The sequence below is a fragment of the Panthera leo genome, chromosome A3, assembly GCF_018350215.1.
Source record: "Panthera leo isolate Ple1 chromosome A3, P.leo_Ple1_pat1.1, whole genome shotgun sequence".
NCBI classification, from domain to species: domain Eukaryota; kingdom Metazoa; phylum Chordata; class Mammalia; order Carnivora; family Felidae; genus Panthera; species Panthera leo.
Window position 1 is genome coordinate 41575844 of NC_056681.1, and position 27899 is coordinate 41603742.

General features: G+C 41.9%; 1 protein-coding gene across 17 annotated transcripts in view; it reads right to left on the reverse strand.

The window, feature by feature from the left end:
- The window catches only part of KIF16B (kinesin family member 16B), a 288972-nt gene that overhangs the window by 111527 nt on the left and 149546 nt on the right, over positions 1-27899 (reverse strand). For all 17 annotated transcript variants that reach the window (XR_006200570.1, XR_006200571.1, XM_042931660.1 and 14 more), the window contains 2 exons: positions 16471-16553; positions 14961-15049 (listed from right to left, as the gene is read on the reverse strand). Coding sequence is in view for 15 of the 17 variants with exons in the window: in XM_042931660.1 (XP_042787594.1) it covers positions 14961-15049; positions 16471-16553 (172 nt within the window). In the remaining 2 variants the exon portion in view is untranslated. The remainder of the gene's footprint in view (positions 1-14960; positions 15050-16470; positions 16554-27899) is intronic.

Sequence of the window (27899 nt, forward strand, 5' to 3'; positions counted from 1 at the left end):
CCCACTGAAAGACAAAATGCTACCACACTGAACAAGCAATGCTTGCACTGCGTGCCTCTGTCTCGGGCTGGGGGTGAGCAGTAGTCCTGGGAACACCTGCCGTACCTCCACCGGCCTGTGTGCCCACTCCCTGCTCTCTACTGTCATGCCTTTTATGGTCTGGGTCATCAACCATTCCTTTCCTTATTTCTCTCTCACACCTCTCTTCATTCCTCCCCTTGTTGCTTTAATGTAAGCAGTAGCTGCCATCAAATACAGAATTCAAGGGAGTGTGGATGTAGCTGACAAAAGAAAAAAAAAAAAGTGGGAAAGATTTGCATAAGTGGATTAATTGCAACAATTTATGGGGGGGGGGGGGAGGGGTTCCAAAAGTCCTCTACGATTAAGCAAGAATTACAATTATGATATAAACAGAATGAAGACTTGTCTTCAATGGCATGAGGAAAAGTTCACAATAAAATGTTAAAAGAAAAAGCAGGATATAGAACTGTATATCTAGTTTGATCTCAATTTGTTTTTTTAAGTAATCATTATAATGATAATTACAATATCTGATGTACAATTTAAACACATATACTATAAATCTAAGTAAATGTTACAAACATAAACCAATCATTATTTTTTGGTGGGAGGATTGTGAATGCTTGTGATTACCTTATTCATTTCTGAATGTTTTCCTTTTTTGTAACAAGCATTTCCATTTATAATGAGACAAACTACCTGTTTCAAATTTTTTTCTTAATCTACCATGATTATAGCAACCATTTTACTTCCTTTTTGCTTCTGTGAATCTCTGGTTCATTTCCATTTTATCCAACGACAATGATGATTAACCTGACTAGATCATAAGGTATGGGAACTAAACACGTAATGTCACTGATGTGGGAACAGCTTCTCAAGGTTAGAATTATGGTCTGTGATAGAAGAAGGGGATGAAACTGCCTTGTCAGGGCACAACAATTCACACACACATTCTATCAACAATTATTTCTCAAACACCTACTTGGAGCAGGGACACAGTATCAAGAAAATCAGACCCTTTCACTTACTACTAAATATATAGACCAAGAGTAGACAGTTGACCAAGAGACACAATTACCACCTATTTCAAATGCTACCAAGGAAAGAGGATGCTTTCAGTGAATAGCTAAGGAGATGAAATTCAAATGGAGGTTGGCAGGGCCTTTTTGAAGAAGCAACATTTAAATTGGGATCTTAGATAAAAGACTCTTGGATACTGAGAACAAACTGAGGGTTGACGGGGGTGGGGGAGAGGGGAAAGTGGGTGATGGGCAGGGAGGAGGGCACTTGCTGGGATGAACACTGGGTGTTGTATGGAAACCAATTTGACAATAAATTATATTTTAAAATAATAATAAAAAAATTAAAAATAAATAAAAAATAAAATAAATTGGGATCTTAGAGACTATGTGGGATTCGGCCACATGAGGAACGGGTGGACACATGGATGAGTGCTCCAGAAGGAAACAGCGTGTGCAAAAAGACCCAGAAGCAAGAATGGATATGTACAACTGGAACCCTTGACTGAACCAGCAAGAAGCTCTCATCAAATGAGTTAACAAATTATGGAGAGCTCGTGGCATGTATTCAAGTGAATACAACATGGATCTTCAAAGGCAAATCATGCCGCCATGTAGGACTAAGGAAATCTGCTATCTTCCATCCTTGCCCACAACTACCATTCACCATTTCACCAGGAAAAGTCTCATTTCCCCAGCTGACCTTTATAGTTCAGCTTTCAACTGTGCAATTATCAAATGAAGGAAGAGGAAATGCAGCCTGCTACTCAGACAATGCAAATCTAAGGTAACTGAATAAAGACAGATTGTTCTTTGAATTTACAGCTCATCTTTCTGCCTACTTTGAAAACAGAAAACACAGGAAGCTCATCGCTTAAAGTGGTTCACAGTGGAATACCATTCAAGGACAAAAAAACAAAACAAAAAAACCCAAAAAGTCAGTAATTAACACTAATCTCCATTAGTGGAAGGAAGAAGCCCACTTTCATCACATGGTCCCCAAGACTGTATCTTAACAAGCTATTTAAGGCACTCTAGAGCAACTGTAAAGTTAGCAAATGGTCCATAAAAAAGCAAGACAAATGAGACCAAAAACTGGAGAAGAAATCAGCCCTGCAGCGAAGCAAACTTTTGAGAAATGGCAAGGCCTGATAAAATAAACCAGCAGAGACAAACACAGTAAATAAACATCAACTAAAATGCAGGCTAACTACCAAATCAGCAGCAACATAAATATTGCCAACTACATGCATAAAACTTCCATGCTCAAGGTCAGCAAGAAAAAAAAAAAAAAAAAGATAAAAGAATTGAGAATTGATAAAGTACCGGAAAGTAGAGAGAAGAGAGAAAGGTGGAGCTAGCAGGGCACTGTATTCACAGGCGATGTGACCTTCTCTCTCAGGAGATATAGTGGAGACCCTGGTCTCACCTGAAGATGCAAATCTCATCAAGAGTAATATCCAGCCAGGGGCGCCTGGGTGGCTTGGTCGGTTAATCATCCGACTTCAGCTCAGGTCATGATCTCACGGTCCGTGAGTTCGAGCCCCGTGTCGGGCTCTGTGCTGACAGCTCAGAGCCTGGACACTGTTTCAGATTCTGTGTCTCCCTCTCCCTCTGCTCCTCCCCTGTTCATGCTCTGTCTCTGTCTCAAAAATAAATAAACGTTAAAAAAAAATTAAAAAAAAAAAAAAAGAGTATATCCAGCCATTACCAGATTCTGTTTCTGAAGCCCCTTCCACACTGGTATGAATTAAGGGGGGAAAGTGAATTCACTTTGCTCACATTCATCAGATGTCTGTTAAGTTTCAGGTACGATGCTGGGCACTGAGTGAACAACACATTAGATTCTGTGACTGTTTTCTGGAAGCTTACAGTGATCCACAGCGAGGCTAAGGCTCAGTACAACAGGATGTAACCATATTATTGAGGTCTCCATACTTTCTCTCTAATGTGATGCATTTATTTTTTCAGCTGAAGGCAGGAAATGGGGAGGGAGGACGTAAGGAAGAAATAGGAAAGGGGCTGCAGATGGGAAAGAAAATGAAACTACAACTGACCCTTGAACAATGCAGTCAAAAATCACACAGTTGAAAGTCCACATATAACTTTTCACTCCCCCAAAACTTAACTAATAGTCTACTGTTGACCAGAGGTCTTATTGGTATCATAAATTCAACTAACACATATTTTGAATCTTATATATGTTATGTACAGTATTCTTATAATAAGCTAGAGAAAATATTAAGATCATAAGGAAGATGAAATACATTCACAGTAGTGTACTGTATTTACTGAAAAAATTTACATGGGGCACCTGGGTGGTTCAGTTGGTTAAGCATCCAACTTCAGCTCAGGTCATGATCTCACAGCTCATGAGTTGGAGCCCTGCGTCGGGCTCTGTGCTGATGGCTCGGAGCCTGGAGCCTGCTTCAGATTCTGTGTCTCCCTCTCTCTCTGCCCCTCCCCCATTCACACTATGTCTCTTTATCTCTCGTAAATAAATAAAAATTAAAATAAATTTTTTAAGAGGAAAAAAATAAAAAATCTGCATACAAATGGATGTGTGCTGTTCGAAGAACAACCCATATTGTTTAAGGATCAACTGTACTTTTTTTCCATACAATTGTTGTCAGCCAGTGAGACGTCCTCACTGCCATCTTGGTGTCTCCGGCTTTTTGATACAAATCCCAGAATTCTTCATTCAGAATCTACTTCCTTCCAGCTTTACGTTCTAATTTGTCATCCCTACTTTTGACTTGAAAGGGTCAGGAAGGCTGGAGCTAAGTACATATAGCATTCTAGTACAGCATGAAGCTCCACACAGGACAAACTAGGTCCTTGGTGATGATTAGGATGCCCAGGACATGCTTCCAGAGACAGCCACCGTTAGCAGGATTCCCCAGAATCTAGTTCCTATGAAGACAGCTTACAGCTACACTCAAGAAGGTGTATTCATATTGGTATTCTATACTTCAAGAGGATCTCTTTCTAGTTTGTATGCAATTGGAAACTCTCCTACAGTACTGGTAGAAAATGGTGGTGATGTGTGCTTTTGGTCTGAAGAGCAATTTGTCAACTTATCAAGGGCCTTAAAACTATTTACATTTCCAGGGGCACCCGGGTGGCTCAGCCAGTTGAGCGTCCAACTCTTGAATTCAGCTCAGGTCATGATCCCAGAGTCGTGGGATCGAGCCACACGTCAGGCTCTGTGCAAAGCATGGAACCTGCCTGAGATTCTCTCTCTCTCCCTCTGCCCTTCTCCCCAACACTCTCTCCCTCTTTCTCTAAAATAAAATATAAACAATAAAAAATGAAATGAAATGAAATGAAATGAAATGAAATGAAATGAAATAAAATAAAAGTAAGAAACCAATAAACAAACAAACAAACAAAAAAAACTATTTACATTTCTGGCCTACTAATTCCATCTCTACTTTTTTTCCCCCCTGTGGAAGTAATCATGGAGAAACAAAAAGATTTAGCTGCTACATATATGTTCACCCCAATTGCTTGTGATAACTTAACACTAGACAAAATGCCTATCAACAGACAAGAAGTAAGGCACAGAATACCCAAGGAATGCAATATCACGTGGTCATTAAAATAATGTAGGAAAATATTTATGAAAAGAAAAGGTGAATAAGTGCAAAAACTCTTCATGAACCCGTCCTGGTTAAAGAACACATATAAATAATATATAAGTGCGTGTGTATAAAAGAGTATCCACATACATACACACACAAAGACAGAAATGGCTACACAGTGGAACAGCCAGGGGTAGAGACGAATATGCAGCGGCATGTTGACTATGCAGTAAGTTCTTTTTTGCTTGTTTATAATTTCTAAGTTTTCCATAATGAACATGTTAAAACGTTGGACTGAAAATAATTTTCACTCGTCTGTCTTCATTCCTTGATTGCTGATGACTTCAGACCATCCCCACTTAGGAGCCTTCCCGGCTACCGAGGTCTGCGGCGGCCCTGATGCCAGCCAAACCCCAGCTCGCAATGCCACACTCCATGAAGCTCCTTGGATGGCTTACCAAATACATGTCTGATTTTTGATTTGGATATTTTTTGGTCCGAATGGATTTGAAAGCCAGATGTTTCTCGTCTTCAGAATTCAATTATTCAAATATACCCATGTAAATCAACTCACCACTGGTTATTGCTTAAAGGATGCTAATGCACAAGTGAAAATCTCTTTATTTTCGAGACTGAAATGAATTTGGAATGTATATAATTTTGCTTAGAGCACTTTTGAGAAGCTGTGAAAGCTTCCACATCCTGCCAAATTAGCTGTCTGTTTGCAGTCTCAGAGCAAGACAGAGGATGCCTAAGCAGTGGGCTTGGTTTCTTCATAAAGACTGTGCCGGTTACGGAGGAATCTTTCCCCCGCAGCGAAATTACTTCCTGGCAAAGACCCTCGCTGGGCACTACTCCAAAGTGGAACTAACTCCCAAAGGAAGTCACCGGGCTGCTTTGCCTCATCCAAAATTTCTCTGGCACCAAGTACCACGCATGTGTGTATACAAATCTTAGTTTCCAGGGAGCTTGAGATGTAGGCCAGGAGTAAGTTCCAAAACTCTGCTAGAAATGATATACCCAACTTTATGTGCCCAGTTTGACTGATTAAACGTTCTTGGGGAGTAAAGACTTCACTTTCAAAAACTCCAAATCTTACTATGATTTAGAGCATGAGGTTTTTTTTAGACATGGGTGATGTGGAGAATCAGTAGGTTACCTGCTGAACAAAGGAAAAAGAACTGGTTGCTTTGTTGCTTTAGAGAGATAAGTTGGATCTCAACTGCATACGATAATTTGTAAACTGGACATACTTCTTTCAGAGAGCTTTGCTGTAGGAGGAACTGAGTATTCAACAGTAATTTTCAGTCTACTGCAAAAAAACAAAACCAAAAACTCAGGTCTATACGATACCAAAGAAACCAAGAGATATGGTCACTTGTAACAGTTAAGAAAGCCACAAAAAAGTATGCCTGCACGAGTGAAAAACTCAAAAGACAGGGGCCAGCTAAAAAGTGGAGATACTAAAAAGGGCACAGGACCCATCTGAAGCACGAGGCATCTGAAGACCTATGAACAGACACATCCTTTGTGCTGGGAGCACATCTGCGGGCCAAAACCTACCGCTCAGTGAACATTTGTTAAGAGCCCACTATGTGGGAGCTTCTGGAGATTAAAAATGAGTAAGGAACGGTCTCTGTCCACAAGAAGCCTAGTGGGAAAGCAGACACAAACATCAATTAAATGAATTTGGAAAAGGCTCTGCTAAAAATATGCACAAAATGCCTGCAAGAGAATAAAGAGAAAGCATTTAGCTCAAATCGGAGACGCGCAGACTGCTTCTTGAGGAGACAATTCTGATACTCGGGCTTGAAAGATGAAGAGGACTGGCCAAGAGAAAGAGTGGGATGGTTTTATGGACAGGTTTTATAGAGAGGCCTGACCTGGAGAGAGCTGTGAAAGATCTGTTTTGTCCACTTAAACCAAGGCATAAAGTTGGAGGTAGAAAGTGACAGAAGCCAAAGCTGGAGAACAGAATCATGAATGATTGTGCTGGAGCTTGGAAGTCACCACGTGGGCACCGAGGGGCCAAATCAAATTCTGGGAAGAAGAGGGGTCTTAGAGAAAGAAGTCACCACAAAGGGCTAAGGAGGTGTGACTTAAGGTTGGGACAGTCTTCCCAATGAGGCAGGTCAATGAGTCTGTCCTGTGCCACTGCAAAGAGGAAGTCAGGAATCACCTTCAGGGCCATGACAGTCACCTTAATGACATTTGCCAGTCCTCAGGTATTAATCACACTGGCCATTTACTTTATTTTTTTTTTAACTGAGGTATAATTGATATATATTAGTTTCAGGTGAACACAGCGATTCTATATTTGTAGATGTTGCAAAATGATCACCATAAGTCTAGTTACCACCCATCACCATAGATAGTTACAAAAATTTTCTTCTTATGATGAGAACCTTTAAGATTTACTCTCTTAGAAACTTTCAAATGTGCCATATAATAACATTAACTATAGTCACCATACTGTACGTTACTACACATTATACTACTTATTTACTTACTGGGAGTATGTACTTTTTTACCACCTGCACCCACTTGCCCTCCTCCCCTCTGGCAACCACCAATCTGTTCTCGGTATCTGTGAGCTTAGTTCTTTTGTTTTGGCCGATCCGTTTCTTTAGATTCTACACGTAAGTGAAATCATATATATTTGTCTTTCTCTTTCTAACTTATTTCACTTAGCATAATGCCCTCAAGGTCCATCCATGTTGTCACAAAAGCAGGATTTCCTTCTCTTTTTTTATGGCTGAGTAGTATATCTAGAGAAGAGATGAGGCAAATATGAGGTAGGGGATACCAACCTCTACACTAATCACCAGGGCTTGGCCACCTGCTGATCAGAGAATTCTGTGACAAGGATCCCCTTCAATGAGATGCAGCATATTGAGGGGTGGGGTCTGGGCTCAACTGCACAGCTTTCCTTAATTTAAAGACATCCCAGGAATCCTAGCCTGGCAAGTGCAAGGACAATGCTACTGGTGTCCTGATTTCTGACAGCTTTACGAGGGTCTTCCTTGTGCAATGAGTTATGCTCCAAGGTGACTGAGCCCCTATCTGTCGTACTCACTCCAGCCCCACTACAGGGCTGGACAAAGGACTGCCCTAAAACAGGAGCCAAAGGGATGAGGGGAAAGTGGTAGATGTTGTGAACATCTATTTTACTCAACAGGGGAAACCTCCTTCATCCTGGTGTTTGGTCAAGCCACAGAGACTCCAGCTTTGTCCAGGGGTATGCAGCGGCTGACAGAGTACCCAAATGCACAGTCACTTATGGGAGAAAGTTCAAGGCCTGGGGCTCAGTTTTTCAAGGTTGTACTCATTATTCTCCTGCCTCTTGACAACCTGCTCTTCCTTCCCTTGTATCTGTATTTCAGCCAGGTAGCATGCCACCCCCAACCAATTATTTAAGCCAGAAAACAGAAGTCAACATCTTTACTTCCCACATCCAATTAATCATCCAGGCTTCATGACTTCCTGCCCCAAATGGCTGTGGAGCCCACCCCTTCTTCTAGGTTCCTTTGACCACTGTCTCAGTTCAAGCCCTCACCTCTGTGTCCTTCCCGTAGCTTCCTTGGTGCCTCTGTTACTCAGCTGCCAGAGTGAATCTGTCAATGCAACGATGATCACATCTCTCCTTGGCTAGAAAAACTTCTTGGATTCCTACCATCAATTAGGTTTTAAGATACCCAATCTCAATGGGCTGGTTAAACTGAACGTGGCAGTCCTTGAGAGAGGTCATCAGGAAATCAATCTATGTTAGATTTATGTTCATCATTTGTTTACTGTATTTATTGGGGGAACTAAATTTTGAGATCTTCTTTCTTTCTATATTTCCAGACATCACTTTCCGGATAAAACATTCTTGAGAAAATGGAAGAGAAAAAAAACTTTTTTAACAAAATACAAAGGAACATCACCCCCCATACCCATAGGATGGCTATTATTAAAAAAAAAAAAAAAGAGGGGCACCTAGATGGCTTAGTCAGTTAAGCATCCGACTCTTGGTTTCACTTCAGGTCATGATCTCACCATTCATGGGATGGAGCCCACACTGTTTGTGCCCTGCTTGTGCCCTCTCTCTCTCTCTCAATCTCTCTCTCAAAATAAATAAAAAAAACTTTAAAAAGTAAAAAGAAAAAAAATTTTAACGAGAAAAGAAAAAAACAGAACAGAAAACAAGTGATGGCGAGGATGTGGAGAATTTGGAACCCTTGTGCACCGTTGGTGGGAATGTAAAATGGTACAGATGCTGTGGAAAATGGGATGGCAGTTTCTCAAAAAACTAAAAACAGAATTACCACATCCCCAACAATTCCACTTCTGGGTATATACCCAAAAGAACTGAAAGCAGGGCCTGAAACAGATATTTGTATACCCGTGTTCATATCAGCATTATTCACAACAGCCAAAAGGTAGGAGCAACCCAAGTGTACCTCAACAGGTGAGTGGATAAACAAGATGTGGTACATACGTCCAATGGAATGTTATTCAGCCTTAAAAAGGAAGGAGGAAGTTCTGACACGTGCTACAACAGGGATGAACTTTGAAGACATTATGCTAAGTGAAATAAGCTAGTCTCAAAAAGCCAAATCATGCAGGAGTCTACTTACGTGAGGTACCCCAAGTAGTCAAACTTCCGAAAGAGAAACTACAATGGTGATCGCCAGGGTTTGGGAGAAGGAGGGAATGGGCAGTTACTGTTTAATGCGCACAGAGTTTCAGTTTTATAAAATGGAGAGTTCTGGAGATGAGCTGCACCATAATGTGAATGAACTGAACTGTACACTTAAAAGTGGTTAAGGCAGTAAATTTTATGTTAAGTGTATGCTATCACAATTTAAAACAGTGAAGAAATGAGCTACCAAATGCTGATGAATATACAGAAAATTGTTCTCTGTTGCATTTGGGGCCATATATTTTAATCATGGTCATAACTTCTGGACGTGCTAATCGAATTTATAAAAACATTACACATACACGGGTACCGTGGATGTGCCTAGAGAACCCGAGCTGCCATCCCTCTCCTACTTCTAATCCACCTGCCCGAACCCCAGTGCATCTCCGGGAGGAAAAGCTCTGTCTGCTCATCCATACTTGGCTTTCAGAATGCTCCCGAGCCAGGCCTGAACCTGCGGACTCCTCTTAGCACACCCTTCTGCTCAGCAGGACTCTCTCTTCCCAGCACTCCTCTGCTCGGCCCACAAAATTGCCCACTCCCAGAATCTCTTCTCTTCAGCCTGCCTCTCCTACTTGTAAACATCTCAAGGCCCGGCACAGAATCCAGTTCATTTGTGAATCTTGGAGAGAATTCTCGAGAATAACTGAGGGGAGTGACTTGGGATTTCTAAGGGGAGGGTGTCCAAGACCAAATCTTCACTTAATATCCTTCCTCACTTTGTCCTCCAAGCTGAGGCAGTACTACAGACTCCCGACAGCTTCATATCCTCAACTACAGAGAAGAAAGCACTAGACCAGAGGCTTCAGACCGGTTTTCACTTAAGGCTCCTAATAACCCCCACTATCCCCTCCATACTACCCTTCTCCTGAGATGCTCTCTGGCGATTTATTCCAGGCATGTGTCGCTATGGCACTGAGAGGGAGCTGAATGGGATGGAACGGGAAAATTTTATGATAGGGACAGCTGGGTTGAGGAAACAGTGTTCCTGGGAATTAGGCTTAAGACTCAGATTCCATGATGCCGGCTGGAGGCAATCGCAGTGTCAAGAAGGATTCCTTCTGGAAGTCTCTGGTTTTCTAAGTTACCCACCATATTACAAGGCATGGCTATATGAGGAGGATCACTTCCCAGACCTCCCAGGGGCAACTCTCTGCCCTGAATCACATGCTGCCTGGCCTTCACTCAAAATGAGTTCACGGGAGTGTGCCTGTTCTCCTGGGCAGAAAGAACATTCATCTGACACTTCTAGGTTCTCTACACAGAAGACTCTCAATAAATATGTGTTGATCTGTGCAAGCATCTCGGCTATTTTCCATCTTGAGAAACTAACATGCTCTTGTTCCAAGCAGCTCATTATCTAGCTATAAATAAATATTTAGTCAGGGTCCAAGTAGAAAACATATTTCTTCCAATGGTCTTCCAGTTTATCACGTGGTACTTACTTTAAGCCGAGGGTATTTACACCTGTAACATCAAAAAAAGTATAAACAGCATGGCGATACTTCAATCCCGCTTCATTTTGCCAAGTTGCTAGAGCAGACACCTCGTGACACCCATAAATCAGAGTAGGAAATTTTTCTCCAATTATGCTTTAATTCATGGGCAATCATTCTCTACAGCAGGTGGCAAGCTGAGGGGGGCTAGACGTGAGGGAGCATGAAGTCAGGCTGGCGAAGTATTGAGTAATTTTAATCTGAGCCTTTACAAATGAGTACCGCAAGGGTGGCAGAGACAAAATGTGCCTGTTAACTGAAGCCAGGTGAACAGGATGCATAACGGCAGTATCAAATGCATCTAGAACCATCTCCTCAGCCAACTGCAATGTAATCTAACACAGATGCTGCTTCTCACTTGAATTCTCTGATTGTCTTGGTCTAATTAATTTCATCACAAGACCATCTTCCCATTTTTTTGTTTGAGGATCCTGAACATGACCTTGAGATTATTCACATAACTTCAGTGTCATTTAGGAATTGACCCATGTGACAGAAACACATTCCTTTATATAGTATACCATTTTTCACTCTTTGGAATATCCATGCCCAGAGAAATTAGCAAAAAATCCTTTCCCAAGAGGATCTATGTATCCTACTAAAATTTCCCTCTTAATCTGTTTGCTAAACATTTACTATGCACGTTACATGAATGACACTTCAACATACAGAAATTAGCCTGGGTGGCTCAGTCAGCTAAGCATCCCACTCTTGGTTTTGGTTCAGGTCATGATCTCATGGTTTCATGAGTTCGAACCCCAGGTTGGGTTCCGAGCATGAGGCCTGCTTGGGATTCTTTCTCTCTCCCTTTCTTCCTACCCCTCCCCCACTTGCACTGTCTCTGTCTCTCAACATAAATAAACTTTAAAATATAATAAAATAAAATAAAATACAGAAATTACTACAAGTAATTTACTTGTAATTTACTACAAGTAAATTTACTACAAGTAAATTACTACAGTAATTACTACAATTACTGACCTCAAAACACTTCCAATCAAATAGGAGAGAAACTCACACGAGCCAAACTCTTGTGCAAAGGCCAGCTCATGCCAACTCTCCCTGCCTCCCCCATCTCAGGAACAGACACACCATCTGCCCAGCTATTTACATCTGAAACCTGGGCATGACCCTTGATTCCATGGCACTCCATCTCTAAGGCTACCACCCAATTCTAAGCCACTCTCACTTCTACGTGGACAAAGGAAACAGCTTTCTAAACGGTTTCTTGTTTCCGTGCTACTTTCTCCAAGTGACATACATTCTAAGGTTAGTAGGAAGTACATCATCGGGCTGCTTTTCTTCTGAAAGCCCTGGAAGAGTTCCCTAGCCCTCTTAGAAAAGAGACAAACTCCTGCCAATGGCCTAAGAGGCCTTATACAGCTGGCCCCAGTCTATGCACCAGCCTCACCTCCGATGACTGAATTCCCTCTACTCTGAGCTCTTGCTGTTCCTCGGGTAGAAGCCATTGCACTTGTCCTCTTCCTGGAAGACTCTCCTCTCTCCCCCTTTCTGTCATTCCAGAGTCTTGGATTCAATGTCACCTCCTCAGGAAGCCCTCCCTGATCACTCCACTGCTCAGGACATTTCATTCCCACTTTCTGCACCCATTTGTAAATCCCCTGTGCCTGCCTTTCTCCTCTAGCGAGCTGTAAACTAACCCTGTTAGGGTTGTGGGCAGCTGTGCCCCTGGGTAGAACTATGCTCCCCACAGGAGGCAGGCAGAAAAGGCTTGTTGTTTGATGAATGTCCATTACAAAGAGGACCAGAATGAGGATGACAGAATGTACAGTGAAGAAGGAGCACTTCCTTTCAACTGGGAGAGGAAAGATGGGAATAGCTTCCAGAGGAGAGACCGCATGCACTGTGTTTTAGAGGACAAGTAGGCGCATCCCAAAACGCATGCCAGAGCTCTGAAACTAGCAAAAGACAAGCCCAAAAGGCACGGCTAGTCCAGGCAGGTCTGAGCAACAGAAGGGTCCCTGAAATGGCTAGAACCCAGAACACACACAGGGATGTGCTATGAGGACGGCACTCATGGTAGAGAGCCTGAGTGACACGGTAAGGGGTTAGCATTCTATTGTTTGGGACCACGGAAAGTCACCGAAAAGTTTGGAGGGTGAAAAATTAGTACACTCTAATCTGTATTTTATAAACATTGAGAAAGATCGTTGTAATGTAAAAACCAGCAAACAACCTAAACTGGCATCACTTTTAAGAGGACTACATATTCACCTCCGCTTGGAGGAGAAAAAAAAGAAGTCCTTGGATACCATGTGGCAATGCAAGGGAGAGGGGGGCTCACAGCTGACTTGGAGACACAGCTGTGTCTCCAAGAAGACGAGCTGACTGCACATCAGTCTGGGGCTTTTCAAAGGCACCGAACAGCCACATAAGATTTCCAAATGGGTTCAAAGTAAAAGGCCCCAGGATCATGGATAAAGAAGCTGGTAACTGGATTCCAGGACTAGAGCTGGGTCCTGGACTGGGAGATGATTACGAGCAAGCACGGTACGCATTCCAGAACAGTTTAGTCAAACAATACTGAACAGATGGGCTCACAATACTTAAACTGAAATTAACCCTAAAGACTGGCATATTATATTAAACAAAGTGAGTATATGAATGACTCCATCCCAGCCACCACAAAAGGCAGTTGCTAATGCTACTGCAAGGGACTGAAGACCTCCAACGGAACATGCCTTCCAAAGCAGCGATAACCCAGGCGCTCTGAGGGCTTTATCGATACAGATTATTTCAAGACAGATTTACTTGATGAGCACAACTCTCCTCAACAGCTATGTAATAAGATGGGAGAGCCGATCTGTAAGATGGGTAAAGACAAAGCCTGACAAAGTTAACTGTGTCTTGTACTTGCAGAAGTTCTGGAGAGTGGGAGAGGCCCAGGAGCCTGCAGCTATGATGTTGCACTAGGTGTTTGTTTTTTGTTTTGTTTTTTCCTTTGGGTTTTCTGTTTGTTTGCTTGTTTGTTTTGGCTCCAGCCAGGTGTGAAATCTGGTCTTCAGCTTGCCTATAAAATGAGGAATCCCGGAAAAAAGATCAAAGGTCCCTCCCAGATTTAAACTCCCATGGCAATGAAGAAATCCCTTGTAGGCATAACCTGCTTTTCACAAACCAGTGAAGGGACTTGCGCCAGAAGAGCGATGCCTCCAGACTCCGTATCTGTGAGCACTGCCCAGGTGGGGTGGGGGCTCTAGCAGGGCACCGGCCCCAGGTCTGAAAAGGCCCCCAGCTGGAGATAAGCAGGGAATTACATGGTCACTGCATGGGCTGAGACCTTACGTGGGCCAGCAAATGGCTATAAATTCTCCACATGTCAAGTGGGGACAGTCACCCAGAGAATTAAGACAACGGGTATGAGATGCCGAATGCAGTGCCTGGCACGGAATGCAGCCACTCCTCGGTGCAGCGCAGTTCTAAAAGACATCGTCGTCAGTTTTACATCACTTCTTCAGTTGTTAGATTTACCTCTGCTGATTTATAGGAAATTCCCTCTGTAGGAAAGATAAAACTGTGGGACCTCATAAAACAGGAAAGGACCCCAAAGTCCTTTTGTGCAGTTCCCTGTTCTTAGGCATTTTCATTGTCACCACCACATCACTACTGAAACTGTGAAGGACCTGAGCAACCCAGCCACAAAGTTCTTTGTGTCCCCAGGGGTCCCCCCCAAGGCTTGGATGTACTGAACACAATTTCCTGCACTCCTGAATGCCCTCAGAATCAAAATTGTCTGTTATTACAATAAATTTATAAAATGAGATGAAAGTGCCTAAACCAAGGGGATCACACACTACATAATCAAAGAGCCAATTCTAAAATAATAGACAATTACGAAAATGATAACGAAGGCTGTAACAACCCTCACTAATGCTTCTTACGCTGTTAAGCAAAAAAAAAAAAAAAAAAAAAAAAAAATCGGAACACACAATCTCATTTATGTTGTGATTACAACCAAGTAAAATTATGTACAGACAGAGCAAGGGCTGAAAAGCGACTTGGGAAATGACTATGGCTGATTTGCTAAGGAGGAGCAATTGCAGAAATTTTATTTTTATCTAGTGACTTTAATGGGGTTGACACAATAAACACCACAAAAGTGACAGTCACAGGGAAGGAGACGCTGCTGTTCACTCACCCTGGGTTATACAACATGACCGTGGACAGGTTCTCACAGGACTTCGAGAGGTCAGTCATGGACAAGCTGAAGGAGGACAGAAGGCCACTCTAAGAGCAGACACAGGGCAGAGCGGTTACCTTAGTGGGGGAGAGGGGGCCACAGCCCTGGACTCACTGCTCTCACCTTGTGAGAGGCAATGAGGTACATATACCCCTCATTAGCACACACGCCAACTGGTCTACCTGAGGGCGGCAAATCAGGGACAGCCAGGCAACAAATACAACTCCAACCCAAGCCTCAGCTAACCACAGCGGGGCCCCAGCATGCCAGGACAGGGGAAGCTAGCCAGGAAGTGCACAACCGTGGGGATCTCCTCGACCACGCTGCACTGAAGTGGAGGGAAGGGTCACCCTCCATTCCTGGCGGGAGCTGTGTCCTGTTCTCAGCAGCACTCACATGTGTTGAGGGATAAAGATGAGGAGGGAGAGGGGAAGGGAGACCAAAAAGTAAGAGCTTAACCTGTTTGCTTCCATGGAAAGCTACTGGCAAATGTATTTTCCTCCCTCTCTTCCTCTGTAACTGTGAACCAATAAGGACCCTCCAGGGAGACCCTGGGCCAGAATAGATAAGAGGCTTCACTGGCTGGAATGAGCAACCGTGGAGAAGGCTGGGGTTTGCAGCTTTCTCGTTCTTTCCCATCGAAGGCACTGGCACCCTTGGGTAGCCCTCACAATAGGAGGTTGACATGCAGGGCTCTGTGACTTAGGGGTGAAGGGCAGACCCTTTAGGTCAGCGGGTCAGGGCAGCAGTGCAGGCTGGCCACGTGCTAGTTAGGGAACAAGTAAGCCTCAGTTTCTCATCTTGATCATCTGTGACATGGGGTTAGTAAGAACTGCTACACAGATAAAGCAGTAAAATATGCTGTAGAAGTTTCATACAGTGCCTGGCTCATAGAAATGTTAGCTGTAGCCTTTACCTTCCTCAGTCTAAGGACATACGGTGTCTCAAGACACATTCTCTCTCATCTCTTCCCTTCTCTCTCAGGTCTTCTACCCACCTCACCCGTCCTGCACTTAGAGTGCCCTCTGGATGACCCTATCCAACTAGCTGTCCCAAACTCACCCCCTCTCTGCTTCACACCCTAACCAGAAGTCTCATTTGCTATGGCTGAAAGTAAAAAGGAAGCAAGCTTTTGGATGAAACTGATTCTGATATTGGGTTAACTCCTACAACAGATCCTCATAAGTGGAAGTCACTCCCCACTTAATGCAAAACAATGCCCAACTCCTTTTGGGGGTGGAGGGGTGAAGAGAAGGGTCTAGAAGGAGCCATTTCTCCCCCTGCTCCGGACTTGACCAGTTTGCTCTCCTACTTCATCAGCCAATCATCCACTGAGAAACAACTCCGTACAGTTAGTACAGGCTACAGCGTGACTTTTCTAGTTCCGTACTCCGGAAAATCAAACTGCTCCCACAGCCCCAGCCCCACCAGAATCAGAATTGGCTCCTGGAGATGTTATGCTGCTCACCTTCCTCTTCTCCCTGAGCTTGGCAGCCTCCTTAGGATGGTTAAAGCGAAACATATTGGTTCTTCCCAAGAGTATCACAGCACCTAAGAACATACAAAAACAGCAATGAGTTCACGGTAAGCAACCGGTTGGTTGACAACATCATGTTGTGGAATTTTACACCTGAAATGTAATTTCCAGTGCACTATAAAATGGTAATAATAAGGGAAAGACCTAGTCTCAAAAGTCTGCTTATATAAGCCAATTTTAAACCTGCAAATATTCTTATTTTTATAGCTGAGTGTCACAATACTCATGTTACTAAGGCAGAAGTGATGGATTCAAGCATTATATTACGAGATTTAAAACTTAATATCCAGATAATTATAGTTTTGATTGTTAGGAAGAAAAAAAAGCAGTAAGTTCTACAAAGAGATGCTGTAATACCAACCAAAGCATATGGTCACAAATTTGGGAAATGTTTATTAATGCCAGTAAAAGGAGAAATCCCAAAGGAAAGTGCTTTCAAAAGAAAACATGGTATAATCGGCAGAGTACAGGTAACCACTACTAACATCTACCTCAGGATTTGACAGGAAAGAAATTGTGTACGTGTAGGGTCTATTACCATGTGAAAACACTGCTTCTTGTTAAAACTCTGTTAAAATTTGGGTGGCCACATGAGACACACGAGAAAGGCTCCATTTGATGGACCAGGGTTCTGCTTATTCAAAAAATGATCACACAAGAGGCAACAGAATTCAAGCCAAGTACCCAAGGGTAACAAAAATGTTAAGTAAGGGCAGGGACAAATTTTAGCATTTTTAAGCAAATAAGCAAACAAACACTTTCTAAATTCAGAACTGCTCAAAGCTGGCATGGGTGCCACAGACGGCAGTGAGCTCCTTGTCATCAGAGGCATCTAAGGGAAGCGATGTTCCAGAGGAGATTCACTACGTCGTCGGGAGTAGTCTATCACACCTTAGAAGAGTCTATCACACCTTAGAAGAGACCCCCATGTTCAATCTTGCCCTGAAAAAGAATGCAACTTCTTTGTGAGGACAGAACATATCCACTGAAGTCAACCACGGAAGACGATGACATGTGATGAGGGGTCAAGCACCTAAGTGATGTGTGCAAGGCTGCTGTAGGTGGGGACAGACCTCAGCTGGGTCTCACAAGGCAGCTCCAGGACAAGAGAAGTGATTCCAGTTTGGGGAAACCACAGGAAGGGCTAAGCCTGACCAGGGAAACGGGCCTGTCCTGCTGCGGGGAGAGGAGGGAGTCAAATCCACCCAAAATGCAGGGCATCAGAAACAGCACCAGGATAGAACAGACACTGTGAGGACTTGGAGAGCCAAGGGAGAGAAGTTGCATCATATGTCACAAACTGATGGCCTGAGAGAAACCAGCTCAGAGATGTTTTGTGTGCCCCGCGAAAACTTAGAAACTAAAATTATTAGCTGCCAGTTAAAAATCTGCAGTTTTTACATAAAGTACTGAGTTTCTTTCTGATTTCCCTTCAAAAACTAGAAGGTAATGTATCAGTAGATTTGTATTGCCACTTGGCCAAAATCCCTGGGCTGCTGAAGGCTGCCTCCTTTGGACAGGGCACGTGACCTGTGGGGTAACAGCAGTCACCAACCTCTTCACTTGGCTACTATTTCCCTACCTGGGCCTCAAAAGTAATATCGTAGCCCCAGGTGGCTATTCTAGAGCTTCAGACCAGTATATCCACCTGCCTACTCAACATACTGCCTCAGATTCTCAAATTCAACATGGTTAAAACCTAACAGGTTAGGTCATAACCCCAGGGAACTACTGAAAGGGTTGGTTCTGGCAGTTGTCATTATCTAGCAGAGAGGGAGTCCATATGAAAAGAAGAACACAGTTTTCAGAGATTTAAAAGTATAGTAGTAGATAGTAACCAATCTACAACCTGCTTATCCCCCTCATGGAAAATTATACTCGTATATTTTCCAATCATGAAAAGGCACCATTACCATCATTAAGAAAGGTGTTTTCTATGCCTTTTATGACCAGGACTCAGAACTATGTGCCATACAGAGAAGTCAAAAGTTAAGCAGCCATGTCTAGGATATAGGTATATTTAATGCTCTGGAAGGGAAATTAGAGATTAATAAGGCAATCATATTCAATGTGCTAATTACATTTAATCCAATTCTTTTTTTATTTTTTTCCTGTTAATCAAATGCCCAGCCATGCAGGTTGAAAAGTGCTAAAATATGTTAATGGAAAAATAGAATGGTATTTCAGAGACATATTTCATATCATATTAAATCATTGAAAATAATCTTGCCACCCATGTATTTGCATGAAATACACATAAAAATCCCTTTAAGAGTTATAAAAGAAAACAAAATTATCCATGACCATTCCTTGTTTCTACCTAAATAATGTGCATAAACTGCCTGGCACATAGAAAGAGGCTTGTTAGGGGCCCCTGGGTAGCTCAGTCGGTTAAGCGTCCAACTCCTGATTTTGGTCCAGGTCATGATCTCATGGTTGATGAGATCAAGCCCCAAATCAGCCCATTTGCGATTCTCTCTCTCCCTCCCTCTCTACCCCTCCTGCGTGTGTACTCTCTCTCTCTCAAAATAAATAAACATTAAAAAAAAAAAAAAGAGGCTCTGTTAAGGCTGGTTTCTTTCTATTTCATTTTATTCCTTTACTCAACAAACCTACTGACTTAAAAAATTGGCTTTGTTTTTACATTATGCTGCTGTTCATTCCTTCATTCATTCATTCATTCAACAAGTACTTAATGAACCCTGAGTGCATGCTAGTCACTGTGATAAGCACTGCAGATACAAAGTTGAACAAGTCAGACATATGCCCTGCCCTCATGGAATTTATAAGTAAGAGAGAGAGGTGAATAATCAAATAAGTCCACAATTAGATGCAAAGCTACACCTAAAGGAGAGATAACCTGCCCGGTACTCAAAGAGCACATAAGAAGAGGGTTGATTTAGAGGAGGTTAGGGAAAGAAGAAGTGGGAAGCGGTGCCTAAGACAAGCTCTGAGGATGAAGCACGGAGAGTGAGGGAGTGGCATGTGTAAAGGTCCCATGGCAGGAAAAACTGATGGTGGTGGTGGTGGTGATGATGCTGAGTGACTGGAAGACAGTTAAATGCCTACGGCACAGGAAAGGGAGAAGAACAGTACACACAATGAAGCTTGAGAGAGGGAAAGGAAGAGACCACATAGAATCTTTCAAGATACAGTAAAGCAACTTTTACTTCATGAGGGTGCATAAGAAGATGGTGAAAGGCTTTGTGCAGCATCACATGATTGGATGAGAGTTTCAGAAAGTTCATTCTTTCAACTGTTTGAAGAAGAAAGCAAAGAGGGCAAGGGTAGATGCAGATAAATAAGGTCGGAGGCTACTCCAAGAGTCCAGGTCAAAGACAATGGTGGTTCAGCACTGGGGGGAAGGGGAGAGGAGAGAAGGAGAATAAACAAATCAGGAAAATGTGTAGAAGATAAGGTCAATAGGACCCCATGATGGGCTGCATATGGGGACAAGGGAGGTAAAGAAGATGTTCCTCGGTACTGGCAGGCAACAGCTGGTTGGACGGGGAGCTGTTCACACAGACTGAGAATACTGAAAAAGGACCAATATTGGGTTGGGAGAGAAAGCCTGAGTTTGGTTTTATACATAATGAATTTGAGATGCCTTTGGCAGGCAGAAATATGGGTCTGAAGCTCTAGAAGAAAAACTTGGGACATCTATCCATCAGTTTATCTACCAACCTACCTACCAACCTACTTACTCCTGAATATATATAAATGTATATGTATGTATGTGTGTGTGTATATATGTATGTATGTATATATATGTATGTATGTGTGTGTATACACACACACACACACACACACACTCAGACACACACATGCACGTACGTATATGTACATATCTACCTAACATCTGTGTGTGTTAAGACCCAGAGCATCTGCCCTGCCCCAAACTCTTGTGTGGCCAAGGGTGAGTTAAGCTCACCCTTTCCAGAATTCAGTTTCCTTATCTAGTCATCAAACTGGATACTTTCTAAGGTTCCTTCCAGATCTTAAACTCTTTAACCATGAACTACTCCTTGATCGGAGGTTAACATGATTAGTCACAGCAGATGGACTTTTCTGATGCGTTTAGTTTGTAATTTTTAGAGCATATCTAAGCCTCCTTAAAATGCATGATGGCTTCTTTGAGTTTACTTCAGAGCCTGTTAAATACCAGAAGGTAGACAAGTTCCAGATGGTGTTAAAAGGAAATGGAAGGGAAATGACATTGTAAAAGGGTACACAGAGACACTTGTTAACAACAACCAAAAAAAAGATAGAAAGAAAGAAAAAAAAATGCTTTGCTTAAATCTCTATGAATGAAACCACTGAATGCTGATTTCACAGAAGATTTTCTGTTTTAGTATTTCAGGTACACTGAAAGTGAAATTAAACATGTAAACATTTCTATGGATTTCTAAGCAGTATAGTGACAATAATCGTTAATATCACTATTAATTACCCTCAAATTTTATGTGAGATTTTCTAATTCTGCGACAGCACAAAGAAATCAACTCTTTTATCCTATTAAATGTTGTCATATGAATATTTCTGAGGTGATAATGTACAAATTAATTAATTCTGGGTTATAATTAATACAAACATGTAAGAAAACTATACTTCCCAAAAGTGGATGGTCCAATGTAACAGGAGTTTAGAGGCCAAAAAATAAGGGGCCTGGTGAAATTTTGCTTCAGTCTCCAAATTCTGAATTTGATTACTTTAGAAAGCCTTGCCCGCCCCCCCCCCCCCCCCCCCCCCCCCCAAGCACACAGACAGGATATAACAGACGGCTAAAGCATGCTCCGTGAAAGAGAAGTTTTCACTTTGGAAACAATTGTCAGAAAAGCAAATCTCTGTCTAGGAACATAAGTTTCTATTTTTTTTTTTTTTAATGTTCATTTATTTTTGAAAGACAGAGAAAGACATAGCACATGCAGGGGAGGGGCAGAGAGAGAGGAAGACACAGAATCCGAAGAAGGCTCCAGGCCCTGAGCTGTCAGCATAGAGCCTGATGTGGGGCTCGAACCCACGAACCATGAGACCTGAAACGTTCAATTGACTGAGTCAACCAGGTGCCCCAGGGAATGTAATTTTCTAGAATGGTACTGAGATACAGGTCAGGGTAAGGCAGGATGGGTGAAGTTCTTAAAACTTGTTTGTGTAGGATCATTTTCCTTCTGATTTAAAACATCCTCAAAATATTTACATTAAAATAAGTTATGATGATGGCACCATTTGGAGGACCTGATAAAAGAAAGCCTGATTTCCACTAATAACGCCAGTACTTGAGAACGCATTAAGTAATATGTTTGAAGGCCTTGGGCTCTTGTGACACTGATGTTATTACTTAAGACACCTGAATTATAGTAATTTTTCTCTATCTCCAAACGGCTTCAGGCAATGAGACGGGGAAGATTAAGATCTGACATGGTGCTCGTGGTAAGAAAATTTCATATGAATACTGACAAATTCAAACAGGATAGGTGGCTTGGAATTCAAAGCTAGCTTGGATAAGTGACAGGCACTCAGCATCAAGGGTAACGGACGTCAGTGTCAAAGCATGCCATCAGGTCGTCTGCTAGTATTTGTGAAGGATATAAATACACATGACACCTTGTCAAAAGGCCACATAGGCCTGGCCCCCTCCCTTTCAACATTTATAATTCAAATGTGGATTTACAATTTCCTGATTTAGATAAATTACTTAAATCCTTGTTCACTCTTGGTAAAGGAAAAATTGCAAACCTACATTGTGAGACTCTGGAGAAGAAAGTAAATTGATTCTCAATCTTTGTTATTGAGGTTTCCAGCCAAATAATCCATCAAGAATTATTTGTCCAAGTGTGTGCATGGGTTGACTCTGGAGCTATGTAAAAATCCCAAGATATTCCAGTCCCATCCCCAAAGAAATGTTTAGATGTGTGTGGGGGTGGGGCAAGTGGGAGCTGATTTTTCTCTTCTGAAAGCCTGACAGGAGATGCAAAAAGGAATTTTCATTCTTCTGAAGGAAAATGCAGAAACTGTATGAAATAATTAGAGGATGATTTCAGACAGTAGAATATAAAATGACAAATTCTAAGGTACTGAATGGAAGGCATTATACTAACTGGTCAGGCTATTAGTAACTTTCTTTACTTCATATTCTTTGTTGCCAACAGTACCATTTATTCTGTTAGTAACAAGCTCAACTATTCAGTTCTAGCCTCCTACACACTCCAAGCTGTCAATATTTTATCGTTCCTTCCAAAATAGTTCTTTCCAAATGCCTCCCTTCTCTCCAAGCAGCAACAAGGGTCTCTTCCCTCCATCACCCCTCTTGTGTTACTGCTCATCTCCAAGCCCCCTTGGGCTACACAAATGTCACACTGTCCTTCATGTCAGCGACCATATTATGCATTGACTGAATGGTGAACACCTTGCAGTCTACGGTTCCCAAGCCCTAGAAACCTGCCACGATTCAGCAGCCCTGGTCCCCCACTGCTCCTGGTTTCCACTTCACCCACCTTCCAGGCTTCAGACACTTCTTTGCCACACACTTTGGTCAAAGCACATCTACATCACTTTTTCCCCATGTGCCATTTTGACAAATGCATTATCCACTTCAGAATTCAGCTTTGGGTAAATTTCTCCCTTTTTGGCAGTCTACAGCCACCCTGTGGGAGGAGTTTGGGTTCTGCACAGATGGATAAACACACCCCACCCTGTCTGTCCCACTGAATGCCACTACAGTGTGGGCAGAATGCAGGCAGGAGTTATTCAAGGGCCCTGACAAGTAAGCAGTAGAAGGTGGGCTGAAGAAGACAGGGATCTGAAGCACCAATGGACAGACAGGGAATGTACTATTTGCACCCTCCAGTGTTCCCTGGCTTAGTCTAGGAGGAAACCCAAAAGCTGACATCAGCACAAATGAAAGAACTCCAGGAGAAGCCCTCTAGTTCAGGTTCAAGGTGGAGTGAGAGGGTGTCCTGGCAGCAACAGAGGAAGCAGCAGGGGGCCCACGGATGCCTATACCTACAAGGAAGGGGAAATCCCTCTCCAATCAGACAAGCTATGATCCCCATGAGGGTGGGGCACAGTCTTGTAGCTTCTCTCTCTCTCTCTGCCCTCTTCCTTCTTGGCCCCAGACTTGGGCACAAGCACAGAATGAACATGAAAGAGTAGTATAAAGCTCCAGATTTCTAGCCAGATGACAGAAATGGAAAGACTCTTCAGTGTTGACACAGAAGGAGAAGTTCAGGAAATCAGACTCACAGAACTATTTATGAACTCCTCCGCCACTTAGTTCTGACCCTCAACAGCACACAAAGACTTCAAGGACTGACCTAAGATACAGACTACGGCTCAGGTCCCAGACAGGCCCTTAGGTAGCACACACGGGACAGACCAGAATAGCACCACAAAGGCTTTGAAAATTGAATTGGCATTGGAACTAGAATCACAACCCCCAGAGGCTAATTCTAACTTACGGTCTGAATCCAACCAGGTCAACCGCCTGCTAAAACAAAACAAAAACCAAACAAAATCAACGTTTCCCATAGGATTTAAACAAGACTCAGAGTCTCATATCAAAATATCAAAAATATCCAGGATGCAATCTAGTATTGTTCAGCATATGAAGAAGTGGGGCAACCTCAACGTGTATGGCAAAAATCAATCAACATATGTCAACGTGGAGATCATAGAGATGTTGAACTTATTTGATAAAGATTTTAAATCAGCTATTATATAAATATTCAAAAATAGGAGAATAATCTTGAAAGGTAAAATGTTACAACAAAGAAATAAAGGATATTTATTCAAAGAAGAATCAAATAGTACAACTAAAAAAATACAACCACCAGAATAAAAATACACACTGGTTAGGCTCAATAGAAAGGTAGAAAGGACAGAGAAAGAGTCCGTGAACTTGAAGACAGACCAATTAGAATGATCTAATCTGAAAAGAAAAAAGAGGGGCACCTGGGTGGCTCAGTTAAGTGTCTGACTTCGGCTCAGGTCATGATCTCATGGTTCATGAGTTCAAGCCCCAAGTTGGGCTCTGTACTGACAGCTCAGAGCCTGGAGTCTGCTTCAGATTCTGTGTCTCCCTCTCTCTCTGCCTTTTCCCACTCATGCTTTCTCTCTCTCTCTCAAAAATAAGTAAACATTAAAAAAAATTTTTTTTTAAAGAAAAAAAAAAAGCTTACCAAAGGGTAAAAATAAGTAAACAGAGCCTCAGGGACTTGTGGAACAATACTAAAATACTCAACAGTCATGTAATTGGAGTCCCAGAACAAGGGAAGAAAGACTATAGGGTGGAAACAAGTTATTTAATTTTGACTATGACTGAATGAGTATAATAACTGAAAAGTTCCCAAATCTGGAGAAAGACATAAACCTACAGATTCAAGAAGCTGGGCAAATCCAAAACAGCTAAACATCAAGAAATCCATGCCAAGGCACATTGTCAAGCCACTCTATGGAACATGAAGCTAAAAGTGACATTTAAAAAGGAACAGAGAGGTCATGAAAAATCTCTAACAAGACATGAATCCAATGAAGAGAAGAAAGAGGTTAAAGGGACTATCATATGGTTGTCGTGTACACCAACATCTGGGACACCAAGAAACTGTCTTCAGTGTTATTAGTTTTGGTCAGCTGGTCTCATATCAGATGTTCATCAACATCACTTACACGGCTTGTGAAAAACTAAAGTACTAGGCCCCGTTCTTATATTTTCTGACTCAGTAGGTCTAGGACGGAACATTTCAAAATGCTCTAGGTACTACTGATGTTACCGATATGGGGATGCACTTTTAAGAACTGTGGGCTTTGGGTAGAGTCTTTAAGAAGAGCCAGGGCTTTGACTTTCAAAAGCATCTACTGAAACATCCATGTACAAGAAAAGGGGATCATATGTACAGATCTCAAGTCTGAGGAAAAAATCTAATGATAGTGAGTACTTATGAGCAAGTACAGGTGAGTTAACTGGGAGGCCAGCCATTGATATCTGCTGGCTGGCTGCAGTGTACAAAAGATCTCTTCTGTTCATTAGATACCTTGGAAAAGCTGCTGGAAGATCCATTTCCCTTGCTAGTTCCACTAAAACTCTTTCTTAATTTGCCACTGAACAACTCACAGCAGCGCTTAAGCAAATGAAAATTTTATCAAAGCCTCCTCAGCTCCACTCCCCAGATGATCACCTGTTACCTCTTTCTGAGTACTTGAATAGATGCAAATATATTTTGGCACTCAAGCATAACGCATTCAGAAGCACCTAGGTGTAAAGTCCCCAGATACAGTTTCTGCGGCATGTCTGAAAGAAGAGATGAACGTTTAACAGCTCTGAAAAACCTGCCAGATGACCAAGGGAGTCCACTGATATGAATGGGAAAATTAATCACCTTTTAACAACTATCAGCTTTCGAGTAACATTTTATAGTAAAAGGACAAAAATAATAATAATTAACGTAAGAGAGAAGAGTTACTAGCAATTATATAGAAAATGCTGAAATACTTTTTGAACTGTAACTCACTTGATTTTTGTACCATTTCATAGTAAGTATTTGGAAAAAAGAAGAAGAAAAGCCTAAGGTTACTACCAAGAACAGCTAAAGGCCTATGCACTAGATACCCTGGTCAAATTCATGCTTTCTTCTCTAGCAATTGCCTCCTTTCTACAGAATCACACTATTATTCTATAAAGTCATTTGATGCAATCATTCTATGGCATCGTGGGACTGAGGAATGTAAGCTCCAGAGAACACAGCAATTGAAGAGCACACTCAGGTGTGATGCTGCACGTGCCGTGCGTGGCTTCTGGAAGAACTCAGGGAAGAGGAGGAGAAAGGTTTCATGTGCCGGGCTTTAGACAACACACATTCTGTATGTCATCTCATTTAATTCCCACGGCACTAGCAAACGCTTTTCATTTTAGTGATGTTGCCAGATGGAAACACTCCTATAATTTAAGGCAGGGGAAGTACTGTTTATACAATCCCGAAGTAAGGCTGTTAACTGATACAGGTTAAAAAAAAAAAAAAAAAAAAAAAAAATTCCCACAATGGTGAAAATCTGCTAAATACAAGTAAATCTCCTATTAGTTGACATTCACAAATCTCTTAAGTGATCTAGATAAGGAAGTGGTAATTACTGCCTGTGCTTTTTAAGGGGACAGCCTAACACATTTCCAAATGAAGTAATTTACTAATGAAAAGAGACATTTAAGGATCAAATATCAGCAATAAACTGGAAACTGATAGTGAAAAGATAGGAAGCTGCTGGTAATGCAGGGTAAACCTGGAATCCTGTCAAATGCAGACTCAATACAGTTAGATGGCTGTGACTTGGGTTAACATCCATCTCTTCTTGACACCTTCACTTAAACTGCTTCATGGGCAAAAGCCAAGTAATTTTTGGAGTATGAATATACTGATATGTTTAATTCTGTTTCCCAATTATTATATTTTAATGAAGTCCATATTCTTTCTCTTTTTCATTTTGGTCTTGTTTTTTGTTTGTTTGTTTGTTTGGTTTTGTTTTTTGTTTTTGTTAAAAGATCAAATCTTACAAATACAGCTGAAAATTCTTTTGTAGCCCTACCTGATAAAAGACTCCCCAGGACTCCCCCTTCCTCTCCAGAGGTTAACACCATTCCAAAGTAGGCATGTGTTAGTCCCATTCACATCTTTTTGCTTTTACTACATAGTTTCATAACCAAAAAGAACACACTGCATATGTTGTGTTTTTAAAACGTGTTCCAGTTCTCATTTTAATAATCCTCAAAAACGAAGGTATGTGGAGAAGTCTAACCCTTAATTTCGGAAGGACTGTACACATGGCTTTCCTTGGTCAGATGTTTCAGTCTGAAAGTATGTGCATTTAAAAAAAACGGTATTCTGTTGTTTCGTTCATGTAATGCCTTGAAACACAAAGTCATCTTGCATTTCACTGCCCTAAGACTTGCTAATGACATTTGTTCTTGGTGCACGGTGTTTTAATGCTTTGGAACATGGCATTTTTATGTCGGTAGCTTTATGTCAGTAGCTCAGCAGAGCACCAGAGGAGCTCAAGCCCAAATCATGGCACCATGGTAATAAAAACAAGATACCCCACAGGAAAAAGATAATTCTGACCATTAACCTTAAATGTCAATTAGTACTACTTTCCGAGGACAAGTCAAAAATTTAGTTTCAGTCATCACTAACCTGAATAGGCATATTTTTTAAATGGACTTTCAATTAAGGTAAAAATTTAAGATTAAAAAAAAACTTGATAAAAATACTATATGGGAAATATATTTATTACTTACCTTCAATGCCTCAATTCCCAAGAGAATTAGAGACATAATCATAGCTATATAAGCAGATGGCAGTGGAATAATAAGCAAA